General features: G+C 58.1%; 1 protein-coding gene across 1 annotated transcript; it reads left to right on the top strand.

The window, feature by feature from the left end:
* The first annotated feature begins 513 nt into the window (after nt 1-513).
* LOC309889389 (one cut domain family member 2-like) lies at nt 514-17,203 on the top strand. Its single transcript, XM_082782193.1, has 2 exons — nt 514-1,820; nt 16,664-17,203. The coding sequence occupies exons 1-2, from the start codon at nt 626-628 to the stop codon at nt 16,948-16,950; spliced, it is 1,482 nt and encodes a 493-aa protein (XP_082638319.1). The 5' UTR covers nt 514-625; the 3' UTR covers nt 16,951-17,203.
* Nucleotides 17,204-18,313: the final 1,110 nt, after the last annotated feature.

Below are 18,313 nucleotides of genomic sequence, written 5' to 3'. Positions count from 1 at the left end.
CGCTGCCCCGCCGGGCCCCGTTCCGCCGCCCGCAGCAGCCCCGTTTCGCTCCGCTCCGCACCGGGAGCCGTCGAGCGCCGCGATCGGTGCCCCGCCGGCAGAGCCCCGGGACGGGACGGGACGGGAGGGGGCGGGACGGGACGGGGCGGGATGGGACGGGACGGGACGAGCGGTGCCGTCGGGGCCGCGCCGTCCCCGTCCCCGTCCCCGTCCCCGTCCCCGTCCCCGTGCCCGTCCCCGGGCCGTGCCGCGCACCGCGCCGCTACAAAGGGGCCGCGGCATCTTTAAGGGCCGCTCCGAGGCCCCGCCCCCCGCGCCGCCATTGGCCGGCGCTGCCCCTCGGCCCCGCCCCCGTCCGCGCCGCCGCCGCTCATTGGCCCTGCCGCCCGCCCGTCCGCGCGGCCCCGCCCCGCGGGCGCGGCCAGGCGGAGCGGCCGCGCGCCCTGGACAGCTCCGGGCGGCCGCAGACGGCGGCGGCGGCGGCGCGGCGAGGACATGGCGCGGGGCCGGCGGGGGGGGTCCGGCTGAGCGGCCGGGGCCGCGGGGGCCGTCGGGGGGGCGGCCCGGGCCCGCTGCCCGCTGCCCGCTGCCCCGCGGCGGCCGCCGCCGCCGCGCCCATGCCCGAATGAGGAGCGGGCGCGGCGCCTACCGATGCCTCGCCGCCGCGCCGGCCGCCTGCGCCATGAACCCCGAGCTGGCGATGGAGCCGCTGGGCAGCCTGCACGGGGCGGCCGGCCATGAGCCCGAGCTGATGGGCAGCCCCAGCCCGCACCACGGCGGCCGCGGCCCCGCCGGGCCCCTGCGGGTGCCCCCCCCGCCGCCGCCGCCGCCGCCTCCGCCGCCGCCCCCCCCCCCGCCGCCGCCTCCGCCGCCGCCGCCGCCGCCGCCGCACCAGGAGCTGGCCCCGGCCGCCGCCCGGCCGGCCATGGTGCCCGGCATGGCCTCGCTGCTGGACGGCGCCGCCGAGTACCGGCCCGAGCTGTCCATCCCGCTGCACCACGCCATGAGCGTGCCCTGCGAGCCCTCGCCGCCCGGCATGGGCATGAGCGGCACCTACACCACGCTGACGCCGCTGCAGCCCCTGCCGCCCATCTCCACCGTGTCCGACAAGTTCCACCACCCGCACGCCCACCCGCACGCCCACCACCACCACCACCACCAGCGCCTGTCGGGCAACGTCGGCGGGAGCTTCGCCCTGATGCGGGACGAGCGCGGGCTGCCCGCCGTCAACAACCTCTACGGGCCCTACAAGGAGATGCCGGCCATGGGGCAGAGCCTGTCCCCGCTGGGCAACGGGCTGGGCGCGCTGCACGGCGCGCAGCAGGGCCTGCACGGCTACGGGCCGCCCGGCCACGACAAGATGCTCGGCCCCAACTTCGACGCCCACGCGGCCATGCTGGCCCGGGGCGAGCAGCACCTGCCGCGGGGGCTGGCGACGCCCCCGGCCATGATGTCCCACCTGAACGGCATGCACCCCGCCGCGCACCCCGGCCACCCGCCGGCCCACGGGCCCGGGCTGCCCGCCGGCCGGGAGCGGCCGCCCTCCTCGTCCGGCTCGCAGGTGAGCGGCTCGGGGCAGCTGGAGGAGATCAACACCAAAGAAGTGGCGCAGCGGATCACGGCGGAGCTGAAGCGCTACAGCATCCCCCAGGCGATCTTCGCCCAGCGGGTGCTGTGCCGGTCTCAGGGGACCCTCTCGGACTTGCTACGGAACCCTAAGCCTTGGAGTAAACTGAAATCCGGCAGGGAGACCTTCCGGAGGATGTGGAAATGGCTGCAGGAACCCGAGTTCCAGAGGATGTCAGCCTTAAGACTCGCAGGTAGGTCCCGGCGCCGCCCGCCGGAGCCCCGGGGAGGGCGAGCGGGAGCGGGGCGCGACCCGCGGGGGCGGGGGCGGGGGCGGCGCGGGGGGTCCCGGCCCGCTCGGGGGGCGCCTCCCGGCCCCGCCTGCCCCCGCGCCTCCCGCCCGTGCTCGCCGTGCGGGGCCCGCGTCCCGCAGCGCGGCCACCCGCGGGGCAGCGCCCGCCCGGGGCCGGGGCCGGGACCGGGACCGGGGCCGGGGCCGGGGCCGGGGCCGTGCGGGGCGGTGCGGGCAGCTCCTCCCGGCCCGCGGCCCCTTCTCTCCCCTCCCACCCTCGGCGGGCGGTTCCGAGGCCGCCCCCCGGCGCCCCCGGGAGAGGGCGGCCGGGCCCGAGAGCGGGTGGCGGCCCCGGGAGGCGCGGGGCTGGCGGCGGCCCCGCATTGTTCCGCGGCCGGGCGCGGAGGCTCCGCATTGTTCCGCGGGGTCCCGCATTGTTCCGCGGCCGGGCGCCCCCTGGCGCGGGCTGGGCGCGCCGCAGCGCTCTATTGTTCTGCGGGAGGAGCGGGGGGCGAGCGGCCGGGGGGGCACGGGGAGGCTGCTGGGGGGATGCTGGGGGGGAGCCGGGGCGAGGGGGGCACCGGCACAAATGGCTCTCCCTGCGGTGGGGGAGCGCCGTCGGCTGGGTGCGCGCCCGCGGCACCTCAGCACCGCCGCGGCTCGCCGAGAGCGGAGGAGATGTTGGCAGAGAGGCACCGGCTGCGGCTCGCTGCCTGCCCGGGGACAGGCTGCGGCGGGACCCGGGGCTGTGCGGGCAGGAGCTGCTCGCCTCCTGCACCCCGAGAGATGGGAGGGGGCGGGCCCGGGGCCGCCCCGCGCACGTGTGGACGGACGGACACACCGACCCCAGGCGCGGTGCAGCGGGGGGGTCCGGCTGGGCCGCCTGCTGTGACGGCTCCATGTCCGCAAACACATTTTAGAAACCTGGCGATGTTTGTTCCGGGAACTCTGCCGTGTCGGTTGATGCCAGCCTGCAGAGATTAGCGGAGGGGAAGCACAACGCAGGCTTTCCCAAAGGCTGCACCGCACCGCACCGCACCGTGCTGGAGCACAGGGAGCTGGCTCCGGGGGTCCCCGCAGCCCCTGCCCGGCCGGGGCTCGCCTCCTGCCTCCCGACTGCATCCGTAACCGCGGCCGTGCGGCTCGTCACCGGCCGATTCTCCTCTTTTCTGGAGCCCGGGCGGAGTGTCGGCAGAACGGAGAGGGCAATCGGAAAGAGAGAAGGGGGTGGAAATAGCCCCTGAGCTGGAGGAGCCGAGCTCCCGGTCCGTGCCGCCTGCACTCTGCTCGTGCTCACCGCCGTTTTGGTGCCCCCGTTATCTGGTTTCCCTTTCCTTGCTGCCGGCCCCCCAGTTCCCCCCGGCCGCTCCCTAGGGGTGCGGAGCCCCGGGCCGGGCAGCCCCAGCCGGCACACGCGGCCGTGTCGCCTCCTCAGCCCGACGTGTGTGTGGAGGGAAATCGATGCAGATAATGTTTAGAAGATTAAAAGAGCATTAATGCTGGCAACGGGAACATAAACGCGTGGACCCAGTTCTCATTGATCTGGAACCTGATCCGGCCGGTTTCCAGTAATGCTGCCAGTGCTCGGCCTTCCCAGCACCCCGCTCCCCCCGGCCCCCCCGCCTGTCTCCGTGCCGCTGCCCCGGGGCGCCGCGGCGGCGGGGGGGCGGCCAGCGGGGCTTCCCCGGGCGGCCGGGTTGGGATTTAGGCCGGCCCGGTTTCAGGAGGGCCGGTGGCACGCTCCCGCGGCCTCAACCCGGTTTCGCTGCGGGCTGGGTCACCCTGCGGGTGCGCGGGGCCGGGCCCCGGGTTTGTGCCGCCGGTTCCCCGGGGCCTTGCAGCCGAGCCGCCCGCAGAACCCCGCGGCGCCGGGGCTCGGCTCCTGCACCGGCACCCGCCCGCACCAGGGCAGCGGCTCCGGCCACGGCTGGGCCGGGGGATTGGGGAACCTTCGCACCTTTCCTTCGGGAAATGGAGCTTTTATTGCCACGGGTGAATGCAGCCTCACCGCCTCGGCGCTCCCTGCCCCTCGGTTGGCTTGCTGAAGCCTCTCTGAGCAGGATAAGCCGAAAGCCCGTCGGTTTGCCAAGCGCAGCAGCCGCTTGCACCGCGCTCCCCCAAATCCTCCTCGAACTGACCGCAATGTGCCGCAAGCGGGGCAAAGCCCTGCGCCCAGCGGGAGCCTCCAGCCCGGCCGGGACCCGGCAGGGAGGCAGAAACGGAGAGAGCCCTGCTGGGGAGCTGCCGGGAGCCCCGGGCCAGCCCCGCCGCACGCCGCCACCCCGCCTGCCCCCGCAGCACCCTCAGGTCCCGCCGGGCCGGGGCAGACGGCGCCGCCGCCGGGCCGAGGAGAAGCCCTTCCTTCCGTGCGGGGCCGGGGAAACCTCCCGCATCGATCCCATCGATCCGCTCTCCCCTCCACGGAAGCCGCGCGGTGAGAGCCCCGCTCCAAGGGTTTGCCCGCCGCGCCTGCACCGCTCCGGTGGTCCCGGGCAAAGACCCGGAGAGAGGGCGCCGGGGCCGAGGAGCGGGCAGCAGGGGACGGCGGGGCCCCCTCGGCCCCTCCTGGCCCCCCCGGTCCCTCCTGGGCCCCCCGGCCCCGGCCTTGTCGCCGCAGCGCCCGCCCACGCGGAAACGTCCCCGCGGGCTCGGTGTTTGCTGCGGCCGGAGGGCAGCGCCCGCAGAGCGTTAGCGATCAGGGTGCGTCAGGGCGCTTATCAGCACGGGCTCGGAGGGCAGAGTTCAGCGGCGGTTCAGGGCAGCTGCACCCGGAGCCCCGTCCTCCCGCCCGCCCTGCTGCGAGGTGCCGAGCCCCTTATCGCCAGCCCGAGCCCTGCTGGGTACACAGGGCAGGAATGCGCTTCCAGGTGCTCCCGTGCCGCGCTCCTCCGCGGGTTTCCCAGCTCCCTCGGCCCCCGGAGAGCCGGGCACGGGCCCCCCGTCGCCGCTTTCTCCCCGAGACTCCCGCTCGCGTTTCCTGCCTGCTGAATCCCCTTATTGCCGATCGCACATTTGGGTACCCAAACACCAGCAGTGATTCAGAGCAGGCGCGCTCAGCGGCCTCTGCTCCTTCCCCACCGTGCGACCCCGGGCCGCCGGGGCCAGCGCCGCTTCCACCCGCCCGAGCGCGGCTGCGGGGCCGTGCGGGGCTGTGCGGGGCTCTGGGGGGCTGTGCGGGGCCGTGTGGGGCTCTGGGGGGCTCATCGGGGCCGTGCGGGGCTGTGCGGGGCGCGCCGTGTCCCGGCGCCCCCGGTGCCGGAGCGGAGCCGCCGCTGCCGTCAGCACCACGGAGAGCGGCACGGGGCGGGGGGACCGGGGAGCGGGGAGGGGCAGGGGGAAGGCGAGGAGCAAGGGGAGGGCAAGGGGAGGGCAAGGGGAGACCTAGAGGGCAAAGGGAGAGGAAGGGGTGAGGGAGAAGGAAGCAGGAGAGGGCACAGGGAGAGCACGGGGAGGGGTGAGGTGCCCCGGGACACCCAGCACTGGGGTCTCTTCCTGGCCAAGGCAACCATGGGGGTCCCAGCAGGGGCACGGGGCTGCTGGCTCTGTGCCCCCGTAGGCCGGGGCTGCACCAGGGGGCTCTGCCCTGGGCACCTCCAGCACCTTGGACTGGGATGTGCTGAGTGCTGGTGATTGCCGGGGCGGCGTGGTTAGAGGCGCACTGCTCTTGTCTGTCCTCTGCCTCTGTACTCCACCTCCATTTTCTGCCTCTGGAATCTGAGGCTATTTTGTCGTCTGTAGACACAGCTGAAAATTAAGGCGTAACAGCATCCGTATCAGTTGTGTTAAATACGTATAAAACTATCTCTTAGTGTCAAACTAAATATACAGGTGCATAAAGACTCTTTGAAAGGTGTTTAGTGGCTTGAAATATTAGTACTCTCTTCAGATATAGATTAGTGGTTATGTTTGAACAATCCATGCAGTAAATTGTGGGGCTGAGTGATAAATTATATTTCTCACATACCAATGTTCTGAAACAATATCCCGCTCTATCTCGTTGTTCCACGTAATTTCTGAAGACACCGGGGACGTTTCTGCTCTGCAGACATTTGAATACTGTTTTTGTTAAGCAAGGAGTTTCTCTCAGTTTCTTGACCAGTTGACAAGGAAAAATCTGACCATATTCATTATTAAATGCATTTCTACCTCTTTTTTCCTCTCCATTTATATATGTATGTATAGATATACATATATATATATATAAAAGAAACAACCAGTCTGTCAGGATGTATCACTCACTCTGAGTTTTTCTGATCTGTTCTTCAATATTTCCATACTACATTTTCCCAGTATCTCTTAGTTGTCACCACCTGAACTGAAATACCCAAAACTCAAGTATTTCTCTGCATTTTAAAGCTGACACAATTTATTTGTGACAAGGAACGTGTAAAGGAGAGAACATTTTTGCCAAAAAGGGTTATTTTATTTTCCAGTAACTGATCCTCTTTCTTCCCTTGCTCTTTATAGGGGTGTTTTTACTTAAACCCCGTGCTTCTCTTTCTGCACCACGGTTGCAGTTGGTTGTCACTCCGTGTATTATTCCCGCCCCCTTGCACTACATGTTCCTGCCATCCCCACGGTGCAAGCTGTTTTTCCTGCCTTCCCTGCGAGGTTACTCAGCGATGATGAGCTCGTTGCCAGCATCCCAACACGCCTGTTCTGAGCCTGCAAACATTAAAAGCAGCAGGCTCCTTGCTTCAGAGGAGCTCCCCTGCGGCTGCCTTCAGAGTGGCCACAGGGCTCTGCAGGTGTGTGGAGAGTCCATCTAATGGGGGAGGCCGGGCTGGAAAGCACTGGGATGCCACCTGTCCTCACAGCCTGCCCCCTTCTTCAGCAGTGGGGATTTCCTGGCTACCTAGGCAATCTTTTCCAGGGCTTGCAGGTACAAAAAATCCTTAATGAGTAGCCTTAATCTCCCTTTTTGTCTTTCAAATCCTTTACTTCTCATCTTATCCCCAACAGGCAGAGCACACACAAAAAAAATTACTCCCTTTCTTCTGATAGCAATCTGTTTGTATTTAAGACCGCTATCATGTCTCCTGTCTTCTCTACAAAAAGCCCCATCATACTTCGGAGGTGAATATGCAGAGAAGATGTTAGGTCCGATGGGACAGATAGGACATCTTTTTTTTTCCAAGGAAAAAGATTTTGTATCCAGTCCTATCAATCTCGCAGCCTTTTGCATAAAAGGCTTTCTGATTTATAGAGGGTTTCTGTACGCAGAAATCATACAAAATAGACTAATCTCAAATGGCTTCAGTGATAAGATCAACAAGGTAACTCACTGATGGGGGATGGAAATGCAATCAAAAAAGAAATCAGAGTGTTTGGGGGTTGTTTGGGTTTTCTGAGCTATAAAATCAAACCGCTCCGTTGTGAGAAAAAGGGGACTCAAGCCACTGGTAAATGCTTCACAGAGGAATTATTAGACAAGCAAGGGAGGCTGGCAGTTTCCCAAAACGCAAATTGTCTCTGGGACCAAAATATCTCTAAGTAAGCAGGGAACATATTTATGAGTAGTGGTGATTTTCCAGCAGATCTCATCTTGTCGTAATGGACGTTTCAAAACGAGGGCCTGTGCCGAGGCATTAAGCTTTGGCAAGCAGCACATAGCTGCGGAGGGCAGCGGAAAAGCACACGGAAGTCTTCCTCGGAGAGCTTCCCCTGCTGGCCCCGCATCTCTCCCAGTTCCCTCCTGCTTCCCATGCCCACGTGTTGCCACACCGGGTACAGGCACGGCTGCTTTTCTCGGTGGGCAGTGTCCCCCTGCCACCAGACCTGGCCGTGATGCCACCGGTGTCACCCCCCGGCTCCTCCTGGGGCACCATGGTGCTGGGACAGCCCTGGGCACAGGCTGCCCATGTGAAAGGGCTTGGTGGTCCCTACAGGCTGTGTGTAAGCTTCCAAGGCTTTTCCCCAGTCCTTCTGATGTCTTTAGCGCCAGGTTTCTCCTCCGTCCTTCCCAGGTCCTGCCACGCACGTCAGGAGGGAGGACCCAGCTCCTGCTGCGGGTTGGCAAGCCCGGGGGAAGGAGGGAATGGGAACCTGGCCTTGTGGCAAAGAACAGCGCCCCTCCAAGGCCTGCTCTTGTGTTTTGCATTAAGCAGCCATTGTCTGAAATGCAAGAGGAGCACAGAGCCAGGGCGGCAGCACAGGTCTCGCTGTCCCAGCTAAGCCTGTGGAGTTTTGCTCCTTTCCTCTCAGGTTCTTCATAACTGCGCCCTGTCAATAGCAGCCATTACAAGTCAAAAGTCATCTCCCGCTTTCTGTCGTGAGCCAGCAGTTCTGAAAACAAGCGGCTTTCGGAGGCACGGAGCAAGCCCTCGGTGGATCCGTGCTTCCCCTTGCAGCGGGACGCAGGGGGCTCGGCTCAGGGCTGCAGTGGAAGCTGCTGGGCAGGAGCCGCAGCACGGCGGCGTGCCAGGGCAGCACGGCTGGGGGAAAGCCCCTCAAGTCACCAGTAGGAAATAATGAAGACCAGAAACTTCAAACCCAAATCCTCTCCAGGATTTCGGGCTCCGATTCAGTGCTTACTCGCTTCCCTTCACTTTAAATTCCAGGTCTTTCTTGCCACAGAGAAGTGTTATATTTCACTGGGAAACTGTTTGGGCATTCAAAGGGGAGAATCCTCAGAACAAGAGGACGCATAAATCTCCCAGGTGCTGGCAGGGCAGGACATACATTTCAGGTTTAGGCAACTGAGTTCTCACACAGGTGTGCTCCTTGCTCTGTGCCTCAGTTTCCCCATGTATGTATGTGCTTTGAAGGATCACTGCTATTAACGGGGTGGTTGCACCCCTCGCTGTGATAACAGGGGCCTGTGGAGAGGAGCAAGATCTCAGAGGTTGCTGTCCTGAAATGAAGCCTCAGCGTGAGCTTGCACATCTGGGCCAGGATCCCACGAGGCGCGAGAGCTGGCAAATCCCCCGGCTGCTGGAGAGGATGCCTTCAGATACCTCCAGCGCTCACAATCAGCTCTGAGACAGCTCCTTCCCTTGGCAGCTGGCAGGAGGGTTTGTCGGGTGGGAGGGCTGGATGGCGAGCGCCGCAGGATGCCCCCTGCCTCGGCCACCAGCACGCACCTCGGGGCTGCTCTGCAGGAGCTGCTGGGGGGCACGGCTACAGCCTGCAGCCACCTGGTGACAAGGAGCGTGTTCAAACCGTGCTGCACGCTCACCAGGCCTCCACTCCTCCTGCCCTAGAGTGCAATAAATTGGCCTACCCCATCTATTATTTATTATTCTGTATTAATGATGGAAGTATATTACAATAGTACTTAGAGGCCCTTGTCAGAGATCCCACACTGAGATCGGTGTTGCAGTATTGTGCAGAAAAAACAGTCCCTGCCCTGCAGGATTTACAGCCCAATTTCAGCTCTCCAGCAGATTTACAAGAGGTTTGACACAAATAGCTTGAGACCCGCTACATGCCAGAAAGCAATATAAAAGAACAAAGTCCCAAAATCCATTCATCTTTTCTTCTCAAATAGCTGAAGGATGCAAGTCCCGGCTATAGAAAGGCGTTCTTTCCGTGGCAGAGCTACGAGAGAAAAATTAGGCGGAGTACCGAGAAAAACATTCCCGGCAGGAAACGTCAGGGTGTGGGATTGCTGCTTGGGGTGCTGCACGAGTCCGTGTGCCCGGACAGGGGCTGGCGAGGACCTTGCCTTTGCAGCCCGTCTGTGTGCAGCTTCTGCTCTAGAGAAGTGCCTTCAGAGGGTGTTCACGGGCGTGAAAAAGATGAAGAGGGTTCAGCATGTGTGTGTAGCAGATGGGAATGAGCAGATAAATGTGCGCTGGCTGTGCACCCTAACAATGTGATTATTTGCATCTTCATTCAAATTGTTTCTTGTTACATAATGATTTTGTACACAGTGGAGTACTTAACCTAATTTGTATTGATCTCAATTGCTTTCATTTGTGCATACTTAATTCAGAGAGGTAATCAAATTGATTTTTGAGGCCTAGTTTTTAAGAGATTGTAGTAACGCAGATATAGAAGAGGTTGCTTTAAGTGGATCATATCAAAAGAAAAACGTTTTAAACCTTTGGAAAACATTTTGATGGTCATTTCATTGTGTTCGGTGTAACTAGCATAATTAAATTTCCTTCACATTGAGTTCTCTCTGAAATCAAATTGAGAAACATTTTTTAGTTCCATCAGACAGATAACTTGGTTTGGTTGACTTTGTGCTACACCCATCTGAAACGGCACAGGACCGATCAATATTCATGGCTTATCTTTACAAACAATAGAGAAATGACTTATTGTGGGTTAAACGAATGTTGTTCTCTACTTGGCTCCTTCTTGACATTTGTTTATTGGTTTCGCAGTTCCGGAGCCACTGTTGCCATTAAAGTGAAAACATCATAAAAACAGTGACAATCCGAGGGTGTGGGTTACCTTGAGAAGCTGCAGGGAAATAAATTTAGAGGTGGTGAAGACAAAGAGAGTCTCTTTGCAGTGAAAGCAGACCACAAAGTGTGGCTCTGAGAAAATTTCAGCAGGCTGCGTCATCCTCCAAGATTTCTGGTGAAAGCCTCCTTGCCCGGTCGGTTTGCAGTCAGAGGTACCTGCGGGTGGCGTTGGGTTTCTGTCGGGGTTGTGTTTGGATTAGAAGCAGAACTTGTGCTGCGTTTGTGTTCCTTGGGACACGAGTCACGGGCTGGTTCACTGACCTGTTCCCAGTATCCCAAGCAAGCTGGTGCCTCCTCTTCCTCCTCCTCCCCACAGCCACCTCTGGGTGCTGGTGACCCCATCCCCTCACGTCCCAGCCTGTCCCCCCGAGCACTGGGCTGCTTGGGGCACGCTTTGGGTGAGCGATGCTGCAGTGCTGCCCGTCGCAGCCGTGAGCCCCCTGCCAGTCAATTTTTGCCTACATGTGGCAAAAGCAGCTTCTATAAAAAGGACCGGACCACCGGAGCATGCATAAATAGCTCACAGAAACTATTACTGCATACAAGAAGGCGCAGCGCTGCTCCTGGGCTTTGTGAGGCTGCTGCCGCGTGCTGCAAATTGATTGCTCTGAGCTGCGTATTTCAGCCATTAGCGACGGGGCCAGCTGGACATCTTTCAGCAAGAAGAAGTGTCAGGAGAAAATGCCGAGCTGCCTGCTGTAAAACGCCGTGCTCCTCAGGCTTCCCGGCCGGGGGTCCCACCACACGGGGCTGCCTGCGGCCGGGCTGCTCCCGGCGCCGCGACCACCGCAGCCTGGGGGACGGGCGGGCTCGGCAGGGCAGCAAGGGTGTACACGGGCATAAATCTCTCTTTTCTAACAGCTTTACTCAGCACTAGTAATGGCACAGTAGAATCCACTGCCATTTGCTAACAGTTGCCATATATTCATTTTTAATGACCAGAGTTAAATTTCACCATACTTCAGTCTGTGCAGACCCAAGTTTTAAAGACAATAGTTACCAGCTGCGACGCCGCTGAGTATTTGCCAGGATTTATAGCTATCCGTAATGCAGGGGCTGGCTGGGTTCCTCCCTTCTGAGGGAGAAAATGGAAAATGAGAGTTATTGTTGCTGAAAATAAGAGTATTTTTGCGGACAAAGGAACTATCGGTAGCATCGCTCGATTTAACGATGGCCCACGGGCAGCTTGGCCTGTGGGCGAGGTCTAGCCCGGGATGCTGTTCTTCGGCCTCGGGAATCGCAGCTGGGACACGCTGATCTCCGGTTATATTACTGAAAAGTGTCATTTCTGAGTTCCCTCTGTCTAGCGTGAGGGACTGGATTAAACGATAAATGGATTTCCCATTTATCTTTGCCTGAATGATAAATTTTGTCCCAACATCCGACCAGTGGAGATGTGAGAATACCCAGCGGTGATGCTGCTGTGAATGCCTCTTGTACGTGTGCCAGCCACAAAGGGCCCACCAAAACGTGAGCTATTGCTGATGGACTTTAACTGGGCATACCAGTCCCACAGCACCATTCTGCTCCTTGACTGTGCGAATGACCTCCCAAAGCCACGGGGAGCTGTGAAAAATCACAGGGTAGAATTCCAAACAAGTTATAAATGTTATTGTCATTACTTACAGCTTCACCACAAGTGTTTCTGCCTGCAAGTTCAGTTACTGAGATGTTGCTGTAAAAGGAACACCAGCAACTGAAGCAAGCTTATTTCTCTTGCTAAGCAGCAGACCATTTAGAAGGTTTCGCCTCACACGTTCAGTTCAGAAAGCAGCTCCAAAGTAGGGAGCCGTGGCGAATCGTGCTCCTGGGGCTGCCAAACAACGTGTCTGGGGAATGCTAAAGGCTCGCACGGAGAGGTGGAGGTGGGGGAACAGCTGCTGCGGCTGCTGACCAGCAACCACGGCTGCTTCTGCTCGCCTTATCCCGGGGATCTAGCCAAGTATTTCAGCACATGCTTAACCCCGGGCTTGCAAACACGCTGACCAAAAGTCAATAGAGCATCTTGCGTATTTGGAGGTGAACATCTAAATATTTATCTTCGTGGAAACTTATTTAACAGTGAGGAGGGTGCAGGTTTGGGGGCACGCTCCAGGTATCTCCTGATGCCTCCTGACTGACCTCGCGCCTCCCTGTGCTTGCGCTGGGTGCTGGGGTCCTGAGCCTGTCGCCCCCCCCACCTCGCTGGCTGAGAGCAGTGTGTCTGAGTGCCCCCGTAGCTCTAGCTGCAGGATTGCTGAGGGCACACTGTGCCTCCTGGGGGGCATGGCACGAAGGGCCCGCCTCGGCAGAGGGGTGTCGCATCCCTGCACCCCTGCTGGGGCCTTCTGAATCAGTGCGTTTCCCCAAGAGTAAAAATCAAGTGAGGCGGTACCGAATCTGCTCGTGTTGTTTCTGTGTAAAGCATCTTTACTCCAGCGTGGACAAAAGGGATGAATCTTTTTCCTTCACAGTTATGGCTTTCAATTATTGTTAATTATCTGTTTTCTTCCATAGAATATAGCCAGTATTAACTGCAGTTAATAAATCAAATTGCTCTTAGAATCAAGATGGCTGCTTCCCTTCCTTCTACTATTAAAACGTTTCTCTTTCTGCAGGCAGGTTTCCTGGGTAATAACTTTATTTTATTAGAGTGCTCGCTCCATTTTTTCTCTTCTGATAAATGCATGTCAAGGAAAAACATTTGCCTTTATGGTTCCTTTTCAAGAGCAAACTTAACAGTTCAAGGAAAGTATTTACTGAATGCATTGAAAAGCACATACCTTTGCATTATTTATCATGAGATACCAATAACTGTAATACGCAGAGTACCTCTGGACATAAATTAGTGATGTTAGGAACCACTGGAATCCTCCCTGTGTCCCGGAACCTATTAGGATCTGCAGCACAAGGGTAGGTGCTCGTCGCCTCCCCACTGCACGGGGCTCAGACAAAAGGCTCGATGAAATGCTGAATGCAAAGATCCAGCCCCTCCAAAATAAAAGCTGCTTTTTCATCTCCAACATGCAGTAAAACATCACCTGTGGAGTGTACTATCTGGTGGCTCAGAGATGCAGATAGCTTTGAGGGACAAAGGAGCCAGGAGGAGCAGGGAGAGGAGAGGGGACTCGCAGTGAGAGCATCCCAATGAGGGGAGCTGGGAACGGGGCGCTGGGGCCAGCAGCCTGGGACAGCGGGCAGCAGGGCACACCGTGCTAGAGGGGGAGCTGGGGCCGGGGGATTTGCTGCCTGGAGCCTGAAAAGCCACCGAGCTCCTTGGTTGTTGTACAGGGGTTTCCTTGAGAGCGCTATGGCTCTGACGGACTGCTTGGGGTGCAGCACTAGTGCCCAAACCTCGGTCAGGAGGATTACATCCTCCAGATGTTCCTCGCTCCTGCCAGTCAATTGAAAACCATCTCAGTTTTAAGTATTATCTTTGAGGATTTCAGATTTGATCTCCGACTGAAACCCAGGTGTGTCGGGAAGGGCTCAGCCCTGTTTACTCCCATGGAGCTGCCTTCACTATGAGGCCAGCTGATCTCTGGCAAAGACAGATGTCCCTGAAAGGGCACCCAAGGCTCTAGAGCCCTCAGGCTGGTGCTGAGGTGTGTGGCGCTGAGCACTGCGCCCCAGGCTCATCGTGCTTCTCTGCGGTTTATGCTCCTGCCACCCGTGCTGCAAGGTCTGCCGAGTCCCTGGTCCTTTCTGAGCGGCCCTGACTTCCCTCTCAGGCAGCTCCACTGCAGCCACCTGGATTTCACAGCTGAAAGTGGGTGCAAGATCAGGCTCAGGCTCAGCCAAAACACCAAAAATAGTCCAGCTTCCTGCAGAAATCCTGGGAAATGTGGCCACATGCACGGAGTGAAGCTGGCCAGTACAGCCCGTTACCTACCCAGCGCAGCCAGGCTCTCTGTAGCGTCACAGCCAGGCATGCAGCCGTGTATACATGCACAGCCCTGCCTTCAGCTTAACTGCAGACATTTCCAGAGCCTGAGCATTACTTTTTGGACCAGCTTCTCATTTCACACGTCAGAGCTGCAGAATTATTTAATACGTCTGCTTAAAAATCTGCCCACTTACCAATTCACTCTACTTATTGTGTCCCAGCACATTACCTAACCATGTCAACATATGGATTTTTTTTATCTTGTTGCCTCACATAGACAGCCTTATCAGTCTATTTTTAAATCTGGATGTGCTGCGGCAGTGGTATTGGTTTCAGCACTTGATGTTCTCCCTGTGCTAATAAATACGGATCAGCTATTAATACCGATTTTTCTGAGGCCCATTAGCATCGTTTGGCACAGCGAGCACACGGCGCTGCCGCCCCAGCCTGACCGTCGGACAGGCGCTGGCGCGGGAGCTGCCGGCTGCCTTCACCCTGCGCTGCGCCCCGGGGTGCAGCTGGCCCCCAGCCCCATGCCGTGGCTGCAGGCACCTCGCCAGAGCTGTGTGATGTGCCAGGAGGAGCCTGGGGACAGAGAAATGGGGAACAGAGCCCGGGGATGGGGACACCACGGGGAGCAGCTAAAGGAGAGGGGAAGAGCCAGGCGTGCTGGTGGGGTGCCCTGTGAGGTGTGACCGTGCCGTGCCGTGTAACGCAGTGCCTGGTTTCAGCAATGCTTCCAAGCTTCTTTGGGAAAAATGAAGTAATTGCTGCTTAAGGATCTGCTGTGATGGAGAGGACGGCGCTGCTGGCAGGCACAGCAGTGCTGCTCCTGGTCCTGGAGGGGTGGTGTGTGGTGCCCTGGGAGAGGGGAAGGTGTGGAAGGGCAGCGTTTCTCCTCTCCCCAACTGCCCTGCAGTGAGATTATGTGACGTGCAGGTGCTGCCTGCCAGATCAAAGATGCAGGATCTACTCTGAAGCAGATCTCCTAACAGATGTCCAAGGAGTGCCCCATTGCTTCTCCCCCAGCCCCCAGGAATATCCCAGAGCAAAGAAGAGCAAAGGAGAGCCAGCAGGGGAGGGGGCTGCTCTGCCTGCCCCAGCTGGGCTCGGTGTCAGCCGTCACGGCCCCCAGGCAGTGGGCCCTCAGCCTGGCAGCCAGAGCCGCGGGGACGGGCAGCTGTACCCACGGAGCTGCAGCACAGCGCCACGGAGCCTGCGACCTGCCCCCTCTAATCACAGACCTCTCCTTTCCTCATTTCTGAGGCTAATGACTCGATACAAGGCGTGTTTGGAAGCTAACTTAATCCACATAAACCTGTGCTAATTCACCATTAAAGGTGGAGCTCGCTGCTGCCAGTCAGAGCACTTTTCAGATTAGTGAACAAAGAGGTAAAAGAGATGGGGCCTCGGTGCACGCTGCACAGCCCCGGCACGCCGCCTGCCTCAGCAGCTCTCCTGCACACAGCAGCTGCAGCCGGGGAGAAAACAACAGACACATCGTAAAGGATTAAAAAGTAGCCACAGAGGTCTGCTCCTGGAGGCAACAAACAAACAAAAGGCCCGGCTGGGTGGGCGGCAGGATTTGTGCTGCCTGTGGGTTTCCCCCAGCTGTGGTCACCGCAAGCTGCTGCCCTGAGAGCTTCGACTGGGGCGTGCTCTGGGCTGTGCAAAGAAATAGGAACCCCTTCCAAGCACTAAACCTCATTGTTGTGGAGGGGACACAGGCCTCCTTCTGTAGGTGGGGGAGATGTATGCACTGACTGTCCCAAAACGTGGACAAAATGTTCATCCTGAATGCGCCAGCAGCGACTTCCCGTGGTATTGCCTCAGTGTCTGCTGTAGAAATCACCCGGGTGGTGCAGCTCGCCTTGTGGAACGGAGGCCTGTACAGTTTCCTTAAGAAATAATTATCCGGAGTTGTTACATGCTGTGGTACAAGGGAAGTATCCACAGATAATTGATCTTTTTCTTAGCTGTTGTGAAAAGAAAAGGATGTGCTTTGTGTTTTCCTTCCTAGATTGAATTCAGAGAAATTATTTTTTTTTATCCTAACATTGCCGTGCGTTTCTCAGATTTTTGCTTCATAAAGAGTGTGGAAAAAATAAAAAATTCCTCACTGTGCAGAAATCTGAATCTGGGGGCTGTGTCGGGTGTGTGGATGATAAGCACGCAGGGGTGAGCTCTGCCAGGGGCTGGAGACCAGTGCCCAAATGCCTCACAGTCAGGTGCCCATCCCAAATCCTTGTTTTAGGCGTGTGAGCAGAGGCACGAGTGCGCTGCCCCTGAAATTCAGCTCTGCACCCCTGGTGCCACTTGCAGAGCACTCTTGGAGTGCAGCTCTCAGCTGAGCATGATGCTCCCAAGGGATGATCTGCAGGGACCAGGTCTGTGGACGCCCTGCAGCGGGTGCAGGAAGGCTCATGGGTGCTCGGCTTCCTCGGTGCTGGGGGTCGGGCTTGCCAGCATCTTGCACGTGCTGACCCTTTCTTTCTCTCTGTCTCCTGCCACCCCCTCCCCAAGCATGCAAACGCAAAGAGCAGGAGCCGAACAAAGAAAGGAACAACTCCCAGAAGAAATCTCGTCTGGTTTTCACTGACCTCCAGCGCCGAACGCTTTTCGCCATCTTCAAGGAGAACAAGCGCCCGTCCAAAGAAATGCAGATCACCATCTCCCAGCAGCTGGGCCTGGAGCTCACCACCGTCAGCAACTTCTTCATGAACGCGAGGCGGCGCAGCCTGGAGAAGTGGCAGGACGATCTGAGCACCGGGGGCTCCTCCTCGGCCCCCAGCACTTGTACCAAAGCGTGACCGGGAGCGGCCGGCGCGGCGGAGCCACCGAGCGAGCGGATGCGCGGCGGGGCCCTTCACTGGTGACTTAAAGCACAATCCTCCCGGAAACTCGTCCTAGCCTAGCTGCAAACAGAGGACACTTTTTACGGCTTTTAGTCAGTTTTAGAAGGCGCAAGTGAAAAACTAACCTCTTTCTATGTAATACTATGCTCAGGACAGGCTAAGCAGGTCTGAAGGAAGAGAGCCGTTCGTGAGGCAAGTTTCTCCTGAGCCCCGAGCCCCGGCTGGCGGGCGCTGCGCAGCACCGCCGCGCGAGAACGGAGCACAAAGTCTGACACGGAGACGCTAAAGAGTCCAAGAACCTGTTTTTAAATCTCAGGCATGGTTTTGTTAAGTGTTTTAGGGAAAAAAAAAAAAAAAAAAGATCAAATTTACAGGTTTCTTTTTTTTTTTCTTTTTTTAATTTCTTTGATTTAATCAGTGAGTATAGCTTGATCTTGGATCAGAAAAATTCAAGTCACTTGAGCTCAAAGTATCAAGCACAAAGACAATAGCTATAGAAATAGGTACGATCCTGGACTCACTACAGCTGTTATTTTGAGATGCATTCTAATTTACAAAGGTGATAGCGAAAAAGTATGTGACTACACAAGTCTCAAGCACAGTTTGCAGTTTGTCACAAATTCTGTGTTTGTACATAATGCAGATGCACACTCAGGAGGTCAATTTAACTGCTACAGTACATGGAGCAAACACAACGTTTTGAAAGATCTAGATTTTTTTAGGTCATTAATAAGCCCTTTTCAGTTACCAGGAATCTAGGTTCTCCTTTGTAGTCTCATTGTTACTGAGAAGTATTTAGCGTTCAGTGTATTTTTGTTCATTTTTTTGAAAATCCTTATGGGAATTTTATGGTACTTTCAAGCAGGAAAAAAAAAAAACAAACACAAACAAGCCCTTCAAACGTCATTGAGCATGTTAGCTGTGCCACATATGACTTAAATACGCCATCTAAGCCCATTACATTTTAAGTTCTTTTCGTCCACCAGTCCGTCGAAGCTGCCGAGAACACAGCACACCAAAGAGACAGGATTTCTGCAAGCCAAAGATATTTGTAACTCGCCGTTTTCTTTTCGTCATCGTTAGCGTGGTCGTTCTTTTAGAGACCAGAAAGCCTCGCAAACGCCAGCCCGTTCCTCAATCTCTCACGGTCATTCGCTGTACGATTGAGCAGAAAGTGAGCGCTGACAAAAACACGTGAGCAAAGTCCCGAGCGGCGCGGCGGAGCTGTCACAGCCGCCTCGCTGCAGCCACGGCAGTCGTCGAGTAGCGAAGGCGATCCTCGCGGCCGGAGCGGCCGCGGTCACTCGATGTGCGTCCT

The sequence above is a fragment of the Aythya marila genome, assembly GCF_965140915.1.
Source record: "Aythya marila genome assembly, chromosome: W".
NCBI classification, from domain to species: domain Eukaryota; kingdom Metazoa; phylum Chordata; class Aves; order Anseriformes; family Anatidae; genus Aythya; species Aythya marila.
Note: the sequence above shows the minus strand (reverse complement) of the source record. Positions and strands in the feature narration are given on the sequence as shown.

What these genes read in the sequence shown, in the direction of transcription:
- LOC309889389 (XM_082782193.1), top strand. Translation starts at nt 626, where the DNA reads ATGAGGAGCGGGCGCGGCGCCTACCGATGCCTCGCCGCCGCGCCGGCC. An exon ending in GTCAGCCTTAAGACTCGCAG is followed by an intron (nt 1,821 to 16,663) that starts GTAGGTCCCGGC and finishes CCCCTCCCCAAG; the next exon opens with CATGCAAACGCAAAGAGCAG.